Here is a 19,398-nt window from a genome sequence, read left to right on the forward strand (position 1 = left end):
TTTTTTTTTTTTTTCTTTTTTTGTGCAAAAATGCAGTTGCAATTCTCAACCAGACAAGTATACTGTCAGGTATTAAAATACATTTGGTCCCATCCCAGTTAATTCAAAGGGTTTTGGCGCCAGTTTGATAAGTATCGAATTATAACGGCCTTTAGCTAGAATTGACGTTTAAAGTAGATACTAAGAAATCGGGATTGTTTGTCTATAAAACGGTTACGGCAATTCAGAAATTTGATTACGTGTTACATTAGAAAAAACATCACGCCACAAAATACCTGGATTGAAATGAGCCGCACTCGATTACCTATTTGGTCACGTTAAACTTTCGGCCAAACTGTTGACACAGCCCTTAAATGAACAAAAAGCGTCGCAGCACTTGCAATTGCTAAAATCATAAGGCAAAGGGTTCCGGTACTTGGCGAACCTAAAATGACACAAAAGTACCTATATCGCGGGAAAACCCGTGCCGTCGACGAGGAGCCCTTGCGAAAAAGAAGCAGAAGGAGCAGCGGCACAGCCACCGGGGTATGCATGTTTGTCGCACGGCATATTCGTGCCCTTCTCGCTAAAATTCAGCATGGGAATCCCTGCGCCAGCAAAAACTTTCTAGAGTTAGTTTTAATCACCTTTCATCTTTTTCTCGCTGGCGCACTTTCTGCGAATAACCAACGAGGCCCAACAGCAATGACTTGAACAAGCATCGCGAAGTAGGATGCACTGGTTACACATTTGGGAAAGGGTACTTTGAGGTCGGGAGTTCATTTATCAAGCGCACTCTACCTCTTGAGAGAAAAGACTGACATTCAGTGCCGCGCCTTCAGCATACCTTTGAGGACGATAGCGCATTTTACTTTAGCACAGAGATTGTGAGGGATGTTAACATGTCAGAACCCGCCAAGGAGAAGAAGCTGGTTTGGAGCGCTGCCGGGAGTGGGCGATGGCGAACTGTGATTAGAATGCAAAGGCTCGTTTGTAAGAATTTAAGAAAAGATCCGTCCATGAAAGTGTGGTTGATATCTGACTACAGCACATACATGTTCAGTTTTATTTTTTATTTATTTTATTTATTTTCTTTTGTTGTTGTCCTCATAGCTTCACATTATACGAATGTTGACTTAACAGTAAATAAGTCAATAGGGTGGAAAAGCTACGCAAATACAATGTTCGACATTGCCAGGATGAGAACCGTCTTGCTCTAGGCTGACTGCAAACTGGCTAAATGGGCCAAGCATTCCTAAATCTTCTATCAGATACCCGCTTCGTAAGTCTGCATATCTACGAGGAGAGCTTTATAAGGGGCCTGGGGCAATATGCCGCTAAATAGCACGCCCAGCTGGCAGGGGAGCAATGGACAACATGGCAATCTTCACGAGCCATGACCTGGTTGGCAAATGACAATAAAATTCAAGTTCATAACCACAGGATCGATGATGAAGATAGATTTTTAAATCCAAATCAAATCAAAATTATTAACAGCCAAAGCTCCACCCGAAAGCTTGCCCAGAAATCAACGCCTCTGTCAAATATGCAAAGCCTGAAATAAGTTGGACCAGTAGCAAGAACTAGGAGCAGGCTGTAATTGATTTTAGTTACTTCTCTTTTCCTTATTTTCTTTCAAGAACTGTTGAATCAAGGTAAACAAGGGGCACACTGGTGAGAGATCCCCCTTGTTGGGACCTTGCACAAGAGACTGGGGGTCAAGGGAACACGTGAATATTATCATATCGCGCGTCTGAACTCAATAACTGTAAAATAAAATAAAAAAGATCCCACAATATCCAAAATTGCATAACTACTAATGCTGTTAGTGAGTTGAGGTTTTCCAGATCGATCAATGGATCCAAGTTTGTTTGTTTGATTATATCAGACCTGTTTTCGGCAAGACTACACCCACATCCCGTTTTCACTGCATTACCCCTCATACCTACCCTACCATGAGCGAGTCTATTGCTACCATTGCGGACTTTGTATCAAGTCCGAAGTTCCGCATCCTACTGGACTACGTGTCTGGAACGCAAGGGGGCACTTGGCGGAATGTATCAAGGGGGGTCTGCGGAGCCCAGAATTATCACTCCCATTAAGCAAGAAATTATCTGACCTGAGTCGCGGCAAATTGGATAAGCTTTTACATGGGGCGCACACTCTCCACTACGTGGTGGCGATGAGATCATCCAGGATGGAGGGGAGTGAACGTTGTCAACCGGGTGACAAGAGAGCTATAGATTACTCCTTTTATTTCGAAAATGCACACTCCCATTCTCCAGAGGCAAAGAACCTGGTACACTGACGGTCGAACGTCGGTATGTTGGCCAAGTTCATCCCGCTCTGTGGAGTCAGGACCCTGGACAGGCAAGAAAGACTTGATGAAACGTCCATATTTCGTGGTGGTGCATACTCTAGTGAAAGCTGTGCCCGGCTTCGTGAAATCTTGGACTTTATATTGGTTCATGTGCCTCATCTACGCGTAGGGATTCGGGGTTCAGACGAACAATGAATGTAATTGGCTGTATCTACCCATACTAATTATCTCTCTATACTATAGGCACAAAAGGAAGGTATTTGCGATCTGTTCTAGACACAACAATAGGGAGTTGGGTGGATCCGTTCGTGCTTCCTTCTGCCAGGGATCCCAACCCAAGTGCGTTGGTGGTGATTATTTATTCTGACAATACTCTAGATCCCTATGTGGCGTTCGTTAATGTCATGACGCGTTGCCAGGCACGCTATTCCTATTCTTTGTATTGAAGTTCATTGTCCAATTTGCCAAGCATCACGTCAAAATGTCGTACTCTCTTCCCCCTGCAGCCGAACCAACTACCGAAGGGCTGGACTTCACCGATAAGCCCTACCACACCTCTCGTATCGATCCTGTGGCACGCTTTCATGGAAACGTCCAGCAGGTCAAACGCTTTATCGACGAGAACCTTTCGGTACGTTCCTGTTTCTAATAACATCCTGCGTATACTGAACTAACTGTGTGTAGAACTTTTCTCGGCTCAACCAAAAAGTTCTGTTCCTTTTTGGCGACAATGCCACCTTTCCCTGTCAACCAGTTTTGATCGACGCTACGTCACTCCCTCCTGTCGTCAGCACCACTATTCCCGATTCCTCCAACCCACCGCACCATACAATCACCATACTTCCCGAATATGTTCTCGACGCAATCGAAGGACGTATGCACACGCAGCACGCCTTTGGTAAGCGCGCCAAGCCACCCACCTACGGCGCGATCCCTGCGTGCTTTAGCCCCGGTGGCGTCCCGGGGTACTGCGAAGGCGTCGTAGAGCCGGACGCGCTGCCCAAGCCGACCGAGGACGTGGCGCAGCTGAAGCGAGACCTGACGAGGTGGGGGTATGCGATTTGCGCCAACGCGTTGTCGGCCGAGCAGGTGCGCATCCTCCGCAGGGCGGTGGAGGAGCAGGCCGAGGCGGAGAAGCTGGTGGGTGTTGGGCATTTGGATTCGGCGCACAAGAAGGACGGGGATCAACCGAACCAACGAGTCTGGTAAGCGGCCCTCTTGAACATGCTGCGAGACGTGAAAATTCACGACTAATGTACAAATCAACCAAAAATAAGGAACCTTCCCAACAAAGGCGACGAATTCCTCGATCTTCTCAACCACCCGATTATCGATGCCATTTTACCCTGGTTCCTAGGTGGCAATTTCAGCCTCTTCACCATGTCGGCTAACATCGCACGGCCAGGGACCTCCGGGATATATATGCACAGGGACCAAATGGGACTTACGCCGGACACTACCGCACATGCCTATGTGCTGAATATGATGTGGTATCTAACAGATGTTACGGATGAGAAGGGAGCCACCAGGATATATCCTGGAAGTCACGTTGCTCATGTCATACCCGAGGAGATAGAGGGAGTGGTAAGCCTTTTCCAACCTTTGCTTGCGTTGTTTGTTCCTTTGGTCGACCATAACCAAAATCTTTCATATAATTGGTTCTAACAAATAAAAAAAGGGCAAATCAATCCCAGCAGCCGCACCCGCGGGATCCTGTGTGCTACTCGACAGCAGGACCTGGCATTCCACGGGCGTAAACACAACAGAAGAGACGCGGCCGGTCATTCTGCAGTCGTGGTGTCGGTTCTTTGTGCGGCAGATTGAAAATTTCCAGGCGAATCTGAGTGAGGAGGTCAAGGCCAGGCTATCGGACCGTCAGCGCGCTATACTTGGTCTCCCAAATATGAAACCGGCTGGCAAAGGGCAGGGCTTTGCGATATATGACTGGCCGGGCACACAAGTGGGCAGGATGAGAGCTGCTGTAAAGGGTCAATAGGAGATTTGTACTACGAGTCTACGACTTGATTGTGGCCGGAAAAACCGCCAGTCAATCTCATTTGAGCTTGGACACAGGCTCACAGCTACTTGTGATCCTTTCGGGAATGCTTTTCTTGCTCCCTTCTCGTGTCAGACATTTGTATTTAATCAAAGATGCTGCACTGTATCTGAAAACTCTGTAACGTGGTTGATCAGGACTCTGGCAACAATTCGGCTCAGCTTAATTCTTATGAGTCGTATATTTCAAAGATATCCTTTGGGCGAACACGATCTTGGTTGTGAGAAGAGAAGACACTAGCTACAAAGAGCCCTTCAGTTTCATGAGTCGAGATAAAAAAAAGCTGTAATCTGGTTTTTAGGGCGTGACGAAGTTGCTTTGACGCTCAAAGAGGATGGACGCTAACAGGAAAAAAAAAAAGGAAAAAAAAAAAAAGAAACTCCGGGAAAACATAAAAAATGACCACCGGCCAACACCGCTGGAAAGGAACATCAGGCCTCAGTCAATCCACAAACTCTCCATCAACAACCTCAGGCTGGGGTTTGGCGTGCCAAAATGGGCCTGGAGCGCATCGATCTCCTTGACGATGCCATCCTGCCACCCAAGCAGCAGCTTTTTGGTGGCCTCGACGGCGCCGCTCTGGTGCAACAGATGGACCAGATACTTTTTGCTTTCAGCAGCCTCGGCCTTGCCGTCCCGCATGGAGCGGAAGATGCCCTCGACCTGGACCATCAGGTCCGGTCGGGCATGGGCCAGATGCACAAGCAGGTACGAAAACTTTTGCTCGTCCAGGTCCTCGGCGAATCCCTTTTTGTCCGCGTACTCGGCCGACGTGATGTTGAGATAGTCGTCGCGCACCTGGTAGTACAGCCCGGAGAGGTGCGAGAAGGACGCGAAGATGCTCCGGGTCTCGTCGGACGAAGGCACGTCGCTGGCTGCGACCATGAGCTCCGCCACCATGGAGATGAACGCGCCCGTCTTCTGGCTGACCATGCCCAGGTACTCGGCCTTGGTGGGGCATTGACGGTTGGCGGTCCAGTGCAGGTCCAGGGACTGCCCGAGGAAGAGGCTCTGAAGCTGGCGGAGCAGCACGTCCATCATCTCCCGGCTGCCGAGGTCGTGCACGGCTTGCACGGCCTGAACGTAGAGATACGTGGCGCTGTTGATGGCGGGTCCCGCGCCGTAGACGACGTGGGTGGACGGAAAGCCGCGGCGGAGGCGCGATTCATCCTCGATGTCATCCAAGATCAGGGACGAGTCGTGCAGGCAGTTGATGACGGACTTGATGCTCTCCATCTCTTTGGCCGGCACGTTCAGCCACCGGCTGTAGCAGTCCACCAGCGCAGAACGGAAGCCCTTGGAGGGCATGGATTGGATGTAGCGGATCGGGGCCTGAATTACCTCCTCCGCCCGGCTGGGACCAGGTTTTGCCTGGGTTTCCATGTTGTCAAAGACCGAAGAGACAGATGTGACGGGCGAGTCAAGCTTCTCCTCGGACAAGAGAGTCTTGCCCCCGTCCACCGCCGAAGTCACAGGGCTTTCGGCTCCCGGCATCCTCGCCCTGCCCAGCCCGGCCAGCTCATGGACCTGCGGGTGACCAGGTGCGGGCTGCTCCGGGACATGGGTCCAATCGTTGTGCCGGTAGCACTGCGAGCTCCAATAATCGTTACCTGCCAACGCGGTGTGGAGGTTCTCGAGGAGCTTGATGAGTTCCGGACGCAGGCCCGGGTGCTGGGCGTAAAAGGCGTCTTTGGACTGCACCCACTTCGCCTCCTCCTCCACAACCATTTCGGCAACTTTGCGCTTTGCTTGGGCTTCAGTCCAGTCTGGGTGCTGCTTCATCATGAACCAGATGGTGTTGAAGACCTTGCCCGCTTCTTGTGTTTTTGCCTGCTCGCGCTCCCGCGGCCAGCTCCAATAATCGTTGGTGAGGAGCATACACCGTTCGACGTGCTGTATGGGAACGGCCATCATACGGTATTCCTCGTCTGTGACGACAATGCCCAGGGAAAACTCGAGCATTGCGTAGTATGCACTGCGTCACTCACTCATCAGTAACAGCCCCCATCTAGACTACCGGGATGGTATGCACTTACCCCATGCCGCCGTTGTTGGCCCTCGACTCGAAATATTCGTCCAGAGTTTCTATCTTTTCCGTGTCGTAGGTTTCCATAATGGCAAGCCACTTTTTGCGGTACGCCTCCAACATGCGCAGGCCACCGACCCGGTCTACCTGGACGCATTCGAGAATGGCCGTCGAGACGAGATCCTTGGTCTTGGCGGAGCGGGAGTCCGCCGACAGATTGCGGGCGTCGGAAACGTCCATGGCTGCGTCCAAGTCCATGTGTTCGATTTGGGCTGCTGCGATGGACATTTCTTCGCAAGCGTCTATATATCTTGTCAGTCACTTGAGACTCTCTATCTTGTTTGAGGGAAACAAACAATAAACAAATCACGGCGAGAGACATACCATCATGGAAACACCCAACGTCAAGAAGATAGCACAGCAATCCTAACCGGTCCGGGAGACTTTCGGGCCAGATAAAGCTGCCCCAATTGCCCACGCCGCACGGCGAGCCGTTGGACTTTTTGTCCTGGCCATCGCCCATGATCCGCCCCCAGTCACCCGTTAGGCATATCGCACCGGCGTCAGCCAGATCGTTGTGCCGGTGGATGCGTACGGGAAGCGAGGTAAGGGCACCCGACGCCACTACTGTCTCGCGGGCCACTGGCTCCGAGTATGGGTATAACTCCTCATGAGAGAGCATTGTGAGAGAGGAGAGATGGGATTGTGTAGTCTAGTCTCGTTCCATACATCCGATTTGGAAGCCCGGCTTGGGGGGGTTCAGCTCTTGTTGCAAAAAAAAAAAGAGAGAATGGGCCAGGGGACTTGGGTTATGATGCTGGCGGTGGAGGGTCAATTATCCATAGCTTTCGTCTGCTCACTGTAAAAGTGAGCAAAGTGACATCGAGGTATTTATACAACTCTATTTGTTTCTTGTAATGCTCCCACACAAACGAAAAAAAAGCATCGGTTCTTGAGACTTTCTTTTCCAAGACCCCGAAGGTCCGACAAAAAGGCCAGACCACAACACCACGTCGTAATCCGCAGCCACTATCATACCCCATGCCATGACGGGACGCCCAGACGGAGATTTCGGGCAAAGATGTCCCCGAGGGAGCATGACCCCTCTCGGGGACACGAAGCGAGAGGCAAAAAAAAAAAATGACAGCTCCTCATTTCTTTCCCCTCTTGCATGATATATTTCACATGCTGGCAGTGACTTTGTGCAGCTGTAGACGCTGTCGGCTTTCGCCGGCCCCTGAGAAAAGAGGTAGGGTCGAAACCCAAAGGGGTTGTAAGGGCAGACGAGATGTGGGCTGGGCGTGCGCGTTCCGCAATTGGTACAGGCCAAGAGTCCAAGACCGCTTTATATATTTAAGTTCTCGGTGGATGAGACACTTGGTTGTTCCTAGCCAACACGGCTCACTGTCTCTCTACCCGCGCCGCTCCGTCTGGAGGTTCTTGGCGAGAGCTCCAAGATCAGTTTTCCAGGCGAGCAAAATTCCCGGGCTCGCGTATGATTGCGATAACCTTAGGTCCGGAGTTAGTCTCTGACCCACATCTAGACCGGGGCTACACTTTGGTGCATAGAAAACGCCCCTTTGATGATCAGTTTTATCACAGTCCAAGTCATGAAGTACCAGGTGCGGGAGAATGTTCATCCTTATGTTAGGCATTATTTGCCCTCTGTGTCTTATTGGATCTGCTTTAGCCTGAAAGATATGACAGCATACTACTACCAAAGAGGGGTTTCCATTAAGGTACAAACTGGCCTGGCCCACATAGTCCATATTCTATCGAGTCAAGACCACTGTTTCGTACTACATATGAAGTTGCACATGGAATATTCCATGGTAACGCGATGGGGATCGGCAACATGTCTCCAAAACTGCATGCATGGGGAAACACGAGTCGTACCGTGGTACTACCGTACTAGTAGAGAGGGAGTGTGCATAAGGCCCTCTCCCCCCCCAATTGCAATCCAGCCTGCCAAGCATACGTAACGGGCGGGACGCTTCCGATGTCACCGTTTCATCCAACGACAGGCGACGCCCGCACCCACAGCGCTCGCTTCTCGCGCATCAGGCGCACTGTCGCGTTGGCGCCCGCCACCCAATCACGCGACTGCTCGCAAAGAGCCATGTCGAAGTGCCAGAAGAGCGTCGCCATCACCATGCGGACTTCGTGGTAGACCAGCCTGGGTATGTGATGAGTTAGCGTTTGATTGAGTTAGAAATGACAACAGAAAAAAAAAAAAAAAAAAAAAAAAAAGGTTGAGAACAATATCATGCACGGCTTATCTTGGGCTGGTGTGGGTTTCCATTCTTGGCCTTACCGCTTCCCGATACAGTCCATGCTACCCTTGGCGAACGGCTTGAAGGTGTCCCTGCGGTCCGCATCATATGGTGGCGGGGCGTCGGGCAGCCAGCGCTCGGGCACAAAGGCGTCCGGGTCGGCAAAGTTGGAGGCGAGGTGCGCGCTCGCCCAGTGCGGGACCCCACAGACGCTGCCGGCGGGGAGGAAGTAGCCATCGACGGTGGCACCACCCTCGGGCACGATGCGGGGGATGGCGACGGAGAAGGGCGTGTGCTGCCGCAGCGCCTCCATGATGCACGCGTCCAGATACTTGAGCCTGCTCAGGTTCGGGACCTGGATCTCGGACGCGTGGGCGAAGGCGCCGCGGATCTCGGCCACGAGCCGGGCGTGCGCGCGCGGCGTGCTCAACACCCACCACATCATGCCCGCCATCAGCACGGGGGTCGACTCGGCGCCCGCCAGGCACAGGATCGAGGCGAGGTCGTTGGCTTGACCGGCCGACAGCGGGTTGGACGTGTCCTGCATGGCCGCCCAGATCAGCGACATGACGTCCGCCCGAGACTCGTCCGCGTTGTCGATCCAGCGCGCGGCCTTGGCCTCTGCGGTCGCGCGCAGACTGTTCCAGAAGCGCATGAGCGGGAGTTTGAGCAGCAGGCCATACAGCGAGCTGGTGGCGTCGTACCGCAGCACGACCTGGAGCGCGGACAGGAACGGCGCCCCGAGTTCGATGGCCCTGAGGTACGGGTGCTGGGTGTTTTTGTCGAGGCAGCCAAAGCTCTCGCCGAAGCTGAGCACGCCCATGACGTCAAACGTCATCCATACCAGCTTCTGTGCGATATCCACCGGCTCGCCGTTGTGAGCGGCGACGTTGAGCCGCAGCTTCGTCACCCACTCGGACAAGATGTCGGCGTGGCGGTGGATGGTGCGATCGGTAAAAGCGGGCTGCAGCAGCCTGCGCACAATGTTATGCTCCTGCTTGACCGGGGAGATGAAACCCCCGCGTTCGCTGAGCTGCGTCACGCGCAGGAAATTCAGGTCTCTGTTGAACACGCGGCTGCCGCAGATGTCTTCCCAGGACTGCGCGGACGCGTTGGAGACCTCGTCGGGTCCCGTGCGGACGATGGGACCGTACTCCTCGTGCAGCGCGACGAGGTCTTTCCAGTGTACTCCCAGGACCTGTTGGCGCCATAGTCGTGGGATCCAAGAGGCTGCGTAGAGCTTCGGTCCGGGGACAGGGGCGAGAGGATGGAAGTAGAGGTTGTAGATTACCCTGTATATGCGGTAGCATACCTTTGGTCCTTAGGTCGGTTAGAGAAAGAGTGACTGAATGATGTTCATCAAGTAAAAACATAGGCACATGGCTTGGTGGTGGAATACTTACAAAAATGCCAAAGAGCGCATACAATGTCAGCGCCATGACGAGAGCATGTAAAATTGCGTACTCGAACTGCCAAGAGTGTAGTTGAGGGTGACATTTTGCACCCGAGAAAAACAAAGGCCATCATTCTTGTCTTTTGTATCCTCCCAAGCATGGCACCCTAAACCCCACCTTTGCCTGGCACGGGCTGGGCTTTCGAGTCTGTGTAGGTGCTTGGGGGGAGGGGGCTGATAGGCCCGGCCCAAACCCGGGGTCGGAATGGACTGGCGCCCCGAGGGCACCCAAAGGAAACACACTATGTGACATGACAGCATGAAAGCGTCCCGCCGCCAAAGTAACAAGGGGTCTCGTCAGGATACCGTGGAATTTCATATCTGTTTTCCTCGAGCACACTCCAAAAACAAAGCGATAATTAGATGCAAAAATATTGTTAATTTGAATCCCCGAGTAATTGCCCTTGTAGCCAACGCTATTTGTATTCGTTGTTACTCTTGCCTGACTCTAGGTATTGCACTTCCCCAAGAAGGCCCCTCATCAGATCATCTTTGGGTGTCGCTAAATCTGGACCCCAATCACGGTGGCCAGAGACATCCGTCAAACAGTGGTTGGCAATAAACAGAAACGCAAAAAAAAGAAGAAGAAAAAAAGAAAAAAAAAAAAAAAACGGAAAATAAACCCCCCGAAAAATGCCCGATCCAGCAGCCAGCATCAACACCCAATCCGTTCGCGACAAATATGCCCAAGAACGCGACAAACGCTACCACCCAGATGGGCTGAAGCAGTACATTGTCGACCTGGCCGCCTCCCCAGAGTACGCACGCTACCAGGCGGACCCATGGCGCACGTCCTCGAACCCCGAGCCCGCCCTGCGCGACGGCGACAGCTGCACGGTGCTGATCGTCGGCGCGGGCTTCGGCGGCATCCTCTTCGCCGCCAGCCTGGTCAAGGCCGGCATGAACCCGGCGCAGATCCGGCTGGTCGACACGGCCATGGGCTTCGGCGGCACGTGGTACTGGAACCGCTACCCGGGCCTGCACTGCGACGTCGAGAGCTACATCTACATGCCGCTGCTGGAGGACACGGGCTACGTGCCCCGCCACAAGTACTCTGCCGGCCCGGAGCTGCGGGAGCACGCGCACCGGATCGCGGAGCACTTTGGGCTCGCGGACAAGGCGCAGTTCGGCACGCGGGTGGACGAGCTGCGCTGGGACGAGGACGGGCGCCAGTGGGTGGCCGGCCTGGTGCTCGTCGAGGAGCAGACGCCCATCACGGTCCGCAGCGAGTTCGTCATCACGGCCTACGGCATCGGCCACTACCCCAAGCTCCCCGCCGTTCCGGGGTTGGACGGGTTCAAGGGAAGCGCCTTCCACACCAGCAGGTGGGACTACGGCGTCACCGGCGGGTCGGAGGCGCAGCCGGATCTGACGCTGCTGCGGGACAAGCGCGTCGGCATCGTCGGCACCGGAGCCACGGCCGTCCAGGCGATACCCTTCCTCGCGCGCTGGGCCAAGGACCTCTACGTGTTCCAGCGCACGCCGAGCAGCGTCGGGCCGCGGAACAACGGCGTCACGGACCTGTCGCGGTGGAAGGAAAACGTCGCCACGCACAGGGGATGGCAGATGGACCGGGCCGAGAACTTCAACGCCTTCCTGGCCAACGAGACGCCCAGGCCCGAGGTCGACCTCGTGGACGACGAATGGACCAAGCTCCCGTCGTACAGCGCCCTGATCGGCAGCGCCGTGGACCTGGGCGCCGGCAAGGATGGTGTGGAGCAGTACGTCGCCATGCTAGAGGAGCTGGACATGCCGCAACAGGAGTCGCGACGGCACTGGGTCGATGGGATCGTGCACGACAAGACCACGGCGGAAAACCTCAAGGCGTGGTACCCGTCCTGGTGCAAGCGGCCGTGCTTCAGCGACGACTACCTTCAAGCCTTCAACAGCTCCAGCGTGCACCTGGTCCCGACCGGGCCGCGCGGGATCGAGCACGTATCGGAAAAACACGTCACGGTCGACGGCAAAGACTACGAGCTTGACGTGTTGATTTTTGCTACGGGGTTCAGGCCGCCGACCAGCGGGAGCCCGGCCGAAAGAAGCAGGATGAAGGTCTACGGCCGGGGCGGCTTGGACATGGACGACAAGTGGGCGTCGCCGGACGGGCTGAGCACGCTGCACGGGATGCTCAGCCGCGGGTTCCCCAACTTCTTCTTCCCAGGGCCGAACCAGATGGGCGCCGCCCCAAACGGCACCTACCAGCGGGATCGACTCGGAGAACATTTTGCGTACGTAATCACAGCCGCCAAGCAGCGCCGAGGGGGAGCCAAGGTCGTAATCGAGCCTAGCGACGAGGCCGAAAAGGAATGGAGCGCGCGGACTGCGAGTAATGCGGCCAGGTTGACTGCCATGGTTAGTTGCACGCCCAACTACATGATCACGCCCGAGGAGCAGGAGGCGGCCGCCAAAGGGAGGAGAGAGGGGCTGGCGAGGAAGGCGAGAGGCGCGCTTTGGGGGAGGGGTGTGAGGGACTACATGGAAATATTGAGGGAGTGGAGAGAGGAGGGCCAGCTCAGGGGTCTTTTTATTGCGTGACGAATTCCGGAGCCACCGGATAGAGTTTCGCTGCCGAGTGGAAACCGTGGGCCGGGCGGGCCATCTTGGTACTGCATACCATGGAAGAGAAGATAGGCTGCTAAGATTGCCTGCCGTGGCTGTGGTGTAATATTTCACAGCCGTAGACATGTTGACAGCAAGCCTCGGTTTGGCTGCATACGTCCACTCGGCGCTACTTGTCGTCTTGAAGCTTAAAAAAGATGAAAGAAGGAAAAAAAGGGGGAAAAAATAAAATAAAATAAAAAAAAACTTAAAAAATAAAAAAAACTTTATGCACCAGCGGTCCACACGCACTCACGGCAAAACCTACCATTCCAAGATCCCCTGAGTAAGCAATTCATCATCTACCCAACCAAAATAGGCCCAAATACCATACATACAGTACATCAGGTTTTGTCCTGACCAAAAAGCCAACGCATGCCGATGGACAATCCTCCCGGGTAACCTTAGGAGAATGGCTCTCGACATAGTCCCCCTCTTGGCGGAGGCCTCTAAAACACCCTGGACATGGGCTTTTCTGACTCTCGCGACAGCGATCTTTCTCCTCATCGACCACCCGACAGTCTACCCTGGAATTCCGCTGCTGGGCGCCGGGCAGGGGACTCTGGGCCGCCGGGCCGCTGGGAGAGAGTTTCGACTGAAAGGGCGAGAGATGGTGCGGGAGTTTGCCAAGGTATATCTTTCTTCCGCATGCATTAGACTACCCTTGAACGAAAGCTGTATAATTCTTTTTTTGTGGCTTCACCCTAACAAAGAACTGCGTCAAAGACAAATGAGCCGTTCCAGATTATTACCGAAACCGTGACCAAGATTTTCCTCCCGGCGAGGTATGCCGAGGAGGTTAAAGATGTCAAGGAATTGAGCTTCACACGGGCGCTTGCCAAGGTTGGCTTCCTCCTGTTCCAAATTTGTGGCTCTGGCTCATGTGGTGGTAACTTTGCACATAGGAGTTATTCGCCGGGTATAGCGGCTTTGAGCCCATTGCCGCCATTGCAGATGACGCCAACATCATCCAGACTGTTGCTCGGCTGAACATAACTACGTCTCTGAGTATGCGTAGCCACTTTTCTTTTTCTTCACTACCTTCAGAGACAAGAATTTGCTGACACTCGATAGAGTACCTGACCGACGACGTCTCCACCGAGGCAGCAGCTGCACTGGCCGAATACCTCGGGCAGGACACAGGTGAGGACCTGACCTTGTTGTCCTCCCACCCCCGAACTCTATTTCAATACTAACAGCACAAAATAAAAAAATCAAGAATGGCGGGAGACGGCTGTCAAGGCCTTCACCCGCACGCTAGCGGCCCGTCTTTCCGCCCGCGTCTTCGTCGGCCCGTCCCTGTGCGCGGACAAGGCCTGGCTGGCAGTGTCGGCGGGATACGCAGCACAGTGCCACATCGCCGCCTTCAAGCTCCAGTCGTGGCCGCGGCCAGTGCGGCGGGCTGTGAACTGGTTTCTGCCCGAGTGCCGGGCGCTGCGGAGGATGGTGCGTGAAGCCAGGCGGATCCTGAAGCCGATCGTTGCCGAGCGAGAGGGGAAGCCAAGGAAGGATACGATTTCGGTATGTTTTTGCGACCAGCTCGTCAGTGAGTGGATGGGGTACCTGATTATGAAACACCAAAACCAGTGGCTTCAGAGCGCCCTCCGAGCATCCAACCTCACCCGCTACACCGTCGCCGATTTTCAACTGGGCCTGAGCCTGGCCGCCATCCATACCACCACTGAGCTGCTCACCCATGCGCTGTTGGACATCGTCACCGCCGGCCCTGAGTTGATCAGCCAGCTGCGGGAAGAAATAATCAACGTCTTTGGTGAAAGCAGTCCCGACGGCGAGTTGTTCACCAAGACGCGGCTGTACAGCATGCGGCTTCTGGACAGCGCCATCAAGGAGTCGCAGAGGCTACACACCGCACGGCTGGGTACGTTTTCGTTCATGTCCGCGTCTAAAAGCAGAGCAGTCACCAGACATCAAGAATCTGACACCCAAGCAAATGAATAAAAAAAAAAAAAAAAACACAGGCGGGATGGGCCGCGTGGCCCTACAACCGGTAACCCTGCCCTCGGGGCTACACATCCCCGCGGGCGCATACACGACCGTCCTGCTCACGTCCCACTCGGACCCAGACCTCTTCCCGTCGCCCGAGACCTACAACCCGCGTCGCTTCTTGGAGATGCGCTCCCGCCCCGGCCAGGACAAGAACTGGCAGCTGGTGACGACCTCGCCGCACCACCTGGCCTTCGGATACGGGGCCCACGCGTGCCCTGGCCGGTTTCTGGCTGCCGCCGAGGTCAAGATCGCGTTGGTGAGGCTGTTGATGGGCTACGACTGGCGGGTTGAAGGGGGGAGGAGTGGGGATGTCGGGCTGGTTAGTGCACATCGGGTTGCCGATCCGGCGGCGCGGGTACGGTATCGGGCGAGGGAGAGTGAGGTGGCGTTTTGACTAGTGCTGTCGAGCAGGATTCTATGTCGGCATTTGTAGCTGTTGGTGGACACAATATATTTCTCGAGCTAGGCGCTGCACAAGAAAGACGATATATCAACAGCAAAAAAAAAAAAAAACACCTCCCGCCGTAGCCGCTTCCACACCGACATCAATCCTTGAAACAAAGAACCTCTGCACACCGCGCAACCTTGTCCCTACCTTCAGTGCCAGCCCACACCTCATACGCAGCCCTCAACCTCGCCAGCTCCTCCTCGGTCAAGATCCCCTTGGCCAGCGCATCGTCGACGCCAATGCCACGACCCACGACCTGCAGCGCCTCGGCGGACCGCTCCTCGCCGACCCCGCAGGCGATGCGCTCGAAGCCGGCCTCGCGGGCCCAGGCCTCCAGCATCGTGCCGGCCCGGGGGTGTCCGCCGCGGGCGCTGAGCAGGGCAGCGGCGTAGACGGCATGCAGCTCGAGGCCGGGGACGTCAGGGGTCCACCTGACGTCGCGGACGATGTCGAGCGGCTCACGGAGGGCGACGAGGCCGCCGGGCCTGAGCACCCTGCGGAACTCGCGGAGGGCGCGCACGGGGTCCGGGACGTGCGTGCAGCACGTGTGCGCGTGCACCACGTCGAAGCTGCCGTCCGGGAACGCCGCCAGGTCCTGCGCGTCGGCGACCTGGAACGAGAGGTTCGGCGGGCCGTCGGGCGCTCGCACGTGCGTCTCCTGCGCAAACGACACCATCGCCGCCGAGATGTCGACGCCGATCGCGTGCCCGTCCTTGCAGATCGTCGCCAGGTCGCGCGTTATGCTGCCGGACCCGGACCCGACGTCCAGCACTGCATGGTCGGGGCGGAGGTAGGGCAGGAGGTAGGCTGCGTGGATGTGTGCGCGGCGGGTGTTGTAGGAGGATTCTTGGGACATTTCGAATGTGTTTTCGTTTGTGATTATTGTTTTTTTCTTTTTTTTCTCGGAAGAGCTGTTTCTGCTGTGAAATTTGATATGCTTTTTTTTTATTTCTTCGTTTCTTTGTTTTCTCTTTTCTTATGGATGATGATGACGATGTTGTTGTTGATTTTGTATCTAGTTTCAATATCATCCATCCTTGTGCCTTATGCTAAATTAACCGGGCACAAGGGGTGCAAATATCCGACTCGCACCATCACCCCTCTCTCCAGCGACTGAAGCACCAATAGTCAGCTGCAAGTTATTGCAAAAGCGGTGAGAAGTTGTTCCCGGGACCCCGATGCTGTAGTGTAGCAGTCTGTCTGGACCTTGACCGGTGGTGGTGGTAACCCGTCCTCCTCCTCAGCCCACGTCTCCCGGTTCTCCCACCCGAAAAGCACAACCCAGGTCGAGTTTGGAGGGTTGTGGGGATTTGTCGTGTTTTTGGAGTAGATGTGGGCATAGTCTCGGGTAGAAATCGAATTTGTATCTTTTTTTTTTTTTTTTTTTTTTTTTTTAAAAAAAAAAAAAAAAAAAAAAAAAAAAAAAAAAAAAAAAAAAAAAACCCCGAGTGATTCTCTCCGACTGTGCAGGGCAAGTTTTTTCTCCAGTTCGCCCGACGTGTGCAATCAGGCTTTTTCACTATTCAACTCATAAGTGCAACTTGCATGCAGATTAAACCCCCAAACAATTGGCAGAATGTCCATCATTCCACCCCAGAAGCCAACCACTCCTGGCCTGGAGTTCGCCAACAGGAGATACGTCGATCTTGCCGCACAATTCGACCATGAGTGCGCCCAGGCGCTGGACATCATCAAGGCCAAGCTTCAGGTACTGGTCCACATTGAGTGCTCCTCCAACACACGTACCAACTAACAGGAGCAGGTCTTTGCGGAACTGGAGTCCCTAATCTCAATAACCTTGAGCGACGGCACTCACAGCAAGCCGCCGGTTTACATCGACGCCCGCGCCGACACAGTCAGTCTCTTGGACGGCACGGACGCAGTTCCCGAAGCTCAGACGACGCTGAAGCCAGGCTATGTGATCCGTTTCCACGAGGGAGCCCTCGATCCGCGCCTGGGGCTTTTTATGGACGCACGCACAAACCCGGCAACCGTTCCAACCGGCAACGTGCCCAGGATCATCCGCTGGGCCGACTTGCTCAACAAGACGCCGGTGCAGCTGCTCAAGGGTGCCCAACATATCGACCACGACCGACTGCCGCGGCCCACGGAGGATTTGCAGCAGGTGAAGCGGGATATCGAGGAGTTTGGCTATGGGTTGGTATGAGCGTGCCTCTCTCGTGGGTGCATTGCTGAACACACGTCTCCGTGACAGGCTGATCGAGAACGCCCTGCTGCCTGCCGAGGTGGCCATCATCAGCGATGCGTTGAACTCTCAAGCCGCCGGAGAGCGAGCTGCTGGCGTTGCCACCTTTGATGGCGGTCCGAATGGGCCTAACCAGCGCGTTTGGTGCGACAAAAATGCTCCTTATTCTGGTACATGAACCAGGGCTAACTAGGCAACAGGAATCTCATCAACAAAGGCGACGAGTTCATGTAACAATACTCCCACCGGTTCCCTCCACGTTGTCCAAAGTTAATCAAGCACAAACTACAGCGACCTCCTGAACCACCCCCTGATCGATGCTATCGTCCCCTGGTTTCTGGGCGAGCACGCGCACATATCCACCTACACGGCCAACATCGTGCGGCCTGGCAACGTGCCCATGATAGTGCACACGGACCAGGCGGCCAAAACGCCTCCTCAGCGGCATTTGGCGCTGGGACTCAACATTTCGTTTTATTTGGTTGATACTGAGGATATCAATGGTGCCACGCGGATGTGGCCTGGAAGTCACGTTGGGCATGTTGCATCGTGTGACATTTGGAATCTTGTAAGTTTGTTATCCTGCCGAGGAACGGTAGAAAACGAGCTACATGTTGATGCAAATATCTCGTTCAAAAAACAACAACAGAATGGCTCAATCCCAGCCGCCGCCCCAGCGGGCACAGCCGTCGTGTTTGATAACCGGCTCTGGCACACAACGGGCCCAAACCGCGCAGATCCAGCCGCAGCCAACGCTGAGCGGCCTGTCATTCTGCTGCATTTTGTTCGCTCCTACGTTCGAGCGGGCGAGAATCACTACCTCAGCATGCGCAAAGAAGTCCACGACAAGCTCCCGGAGCGGCAAAGGGCGTTTTTCGGCTTCAGAAAGATCCCTGGGGCTGGAAGTGTTGATGGCGGAACAAAGGTTGAGTTTGTCAGAAGAATTGAGGATGCAGTAGGGAGGTTGAGGGTTTAACCGTGGCTTTGGCTTTGTTTTATTCGTGATTATTTGCAAGCTACTTGAAGCGCACGGCTGAGTGAGAGGAAGTTCTTACTACCTATTTGACATCTCTTTGTTCAGAAGGGAAAATCTGGGAGCATGGAGCAAAGAAAATCAAGAAATACGGAAGCTTACTGGTATGTCTGAATGGAGCGTCTGCATTCTTATGTCGACAAACTAGCATACTTGATCCCGCCACTGTAAACAAGGGTTACAGTCAACAGTAGCTCAGGGTCACCTATTCATTTTCTAATTGTTTTCCTTCTTAATTTTTCAGTGTTGAGTTGATATGTATTCATGGCGTTGGGATAACCACGGTCTTGTGTCTTGAATTTGGCAAGTCAAGCTGCGCGAGTAGCGTTGCCGAAGAACACTTGAGAAGGAAACTAAAAAACGTAGAACTCCTGACTTTGTTATCACCTCTCCATATAAGCCAATGCATTCCATATGCAATCCCATCACATAACTCTCATATTCAAGTCACATTTGCCGCCAGCACAACCACTTGACCTTTCAGCTCCTCCTTTGGTCAGCTTTTATCCCCAATCGAAAGCTGAATCTTCAGTTCCAAATTTTGCCTACACTCCATCTTGATCGCTTGCTTAGTTGCGTGGGTAGATAACAGAAAGTACTCGCCCGGTCATATGGCTTTTTTTTTCCCATAGCATATCCAGAAGATCCTTTGCGAAAGTGTAAATGTTAATCTTGAGGGAGAAGAGAGGGGAGTCACAGGAGCATAAGGGTTCAAGAGCTCCAAGGTTGAGCGCGTAGTCCTCGATAGTCCGATCAGTGACGGTGGCACCAGCCGGCCCACTTGTTGAAGTGGAAGCTGTTGGTAGCACTCTACAAGTTTATGGACTAGATAGCTAGTCGCATTATTATTAACGTAATATGTGAAGGGTCTATTTTTTACGTCTATTTCGCGAAGCCAGGTACCGCAAAGGCATATGTAAATGGCCTTGGGGCGACCAGCCATGCTTTTCCAACAGAAGCAAAGGCAGCGCGACCCCCAGACACTATCCTTGTTGGAGC

General features: G+C 54.0%; 6 protein-coding genes across 6 annotated transcripts; 3 read left to right on the top strand and 3 right to left on the bottom strand.

Moving 5' to 3' along the window:
• Positions 1-2,780: 2,780 nt before the first annotated feature.
• PpBr36_04267 (uncharacterized protein) lies at positions 2,781-4,295 on the top strand (the record flags this gene model as incomplete). Its single annotated transcript, XM_029891430.1, has 4 exons — positions 2,781-2,930; positions 2,984-3,504; positions 3,577-3,883; positions 3,978-4,295. 4 exons carry the CDS (start codon positions 2,781-2,783, stop codon positions 4,293-4,295), a joined length of 1,296 nt encoding a protein of 431 aa, XP_029749344.1.
• A 498-nt stretch (positions 4,296-4,793) lies between these two features.
• On the bottom strand, positions 4,794-7,063 carry PpBr36_04268 (uncharacterized protein; the record flags this gene model as incomplete). Its single annotated transcript, XM_029891431.1, has 3 exons — positions 4,794-6,330; positions 6,392-6,683; positions 6,766-7,063. 3 exons carry the CDS (start codon positions 7,061-7,063, stop codon positions 4,794-4,796), a joined length of 2,127 nt encoding a protein of 708 aa, XP_029749337.1.
• Positions 7,064-8,391: 1,328 nt separating this feature from the next.
• On the bottom strand, positions 8,392-10,093 carry PpBr36_04269 (uncharacterized protein; the record flags this gene model as incomplete). The annotated part of the gene is made up of 3 exons (XM_029891432.1): positions 8,392-8,557; positions 8,696-9,966; positions 10,058-10,093. The coding sequence occupies 3 exons, from the start codon at positions 10,091-10,093 to the stop codon at positions 8,392-8,394; spliced, it is 1,473 nt and encodes a 490-aa protein (XP_029749338.1).
• Positions 10,094-10,740: 647 nt separating this feature from the next.
• PpBr36_04270 (uncharacterized protein) lies at positions 10,741-15,995 on the top strand (the record flags this gene model as incomplete). Its single annotated transcript, XM_029891433.1, has 8 exons — positions 10,741-12,570; positions 13,432-13,548; positions 13,611-13,713; positions 13,780-13,848; positions 13,925-14,226; positions 14,293-14,584; positions 14,685-15,067; positions 15,276-15,995. Coding segments are annotated over 8 exons (3,816 nt in total), but the record flags the coding sequence as incomplete, so codon positions are not given.
• On the bottom strand, positions 15,258-16,016 carry PpBr36_04271 (uncharacterized protein; the record flags this gene model as incomplete). The annotated part of the gene is made up of 1 exon (XM_029891434.1): positions 15,258-16,016. One exon carries the CDS (start codon positions 16,014-16,016, stop codon positions 15,258-15,260), a length of 759 nt encoding a protein of 252 aa, XP_029750160.1.
• A 719-nt stretch (positions 16,017-16,735) lies between these two features.
• On the top strand, positions 16,736-18,342 carry PpBr36_04272 (uncharacterized protein; the record flags this gene model as incomplete). The annotated part of the gene is made up of 5 exons (XM_029891435.1): positions 16,736-16,868; positions 16,923-17,317; positions 17,376-17,510; positions 17,658-17,934; positions 18,016-18,342. The coding sequence occupies exons 1-5, from the start codon at positions 16,737-16,739 to the stop codon at positions 18,340-18,342; spliced, it is 1,266 nt and encodes a 421-aa protein (XP_029750163.1). The 5' UTR covers position 16,736.
• Positions 18,343-19,398: the final 1,056 nt, after the last annotated feature.

The sequence above is a fragment of the Pyricularia pennisetigena genome, chromosome 6, assembly GCF_004337985.1.
Source record: "Pyricularia pennisetigena strain Br36 chromosome 6, whole genome shotgun sequence".
Classification (NCBI taxonomy): Eukaryota; Fungi; Ascomycota; class Sordariomycetes; order Magnaporthales; family Pyriculariaceae; genus Pyricularia; species Pyricularia pennisetigena.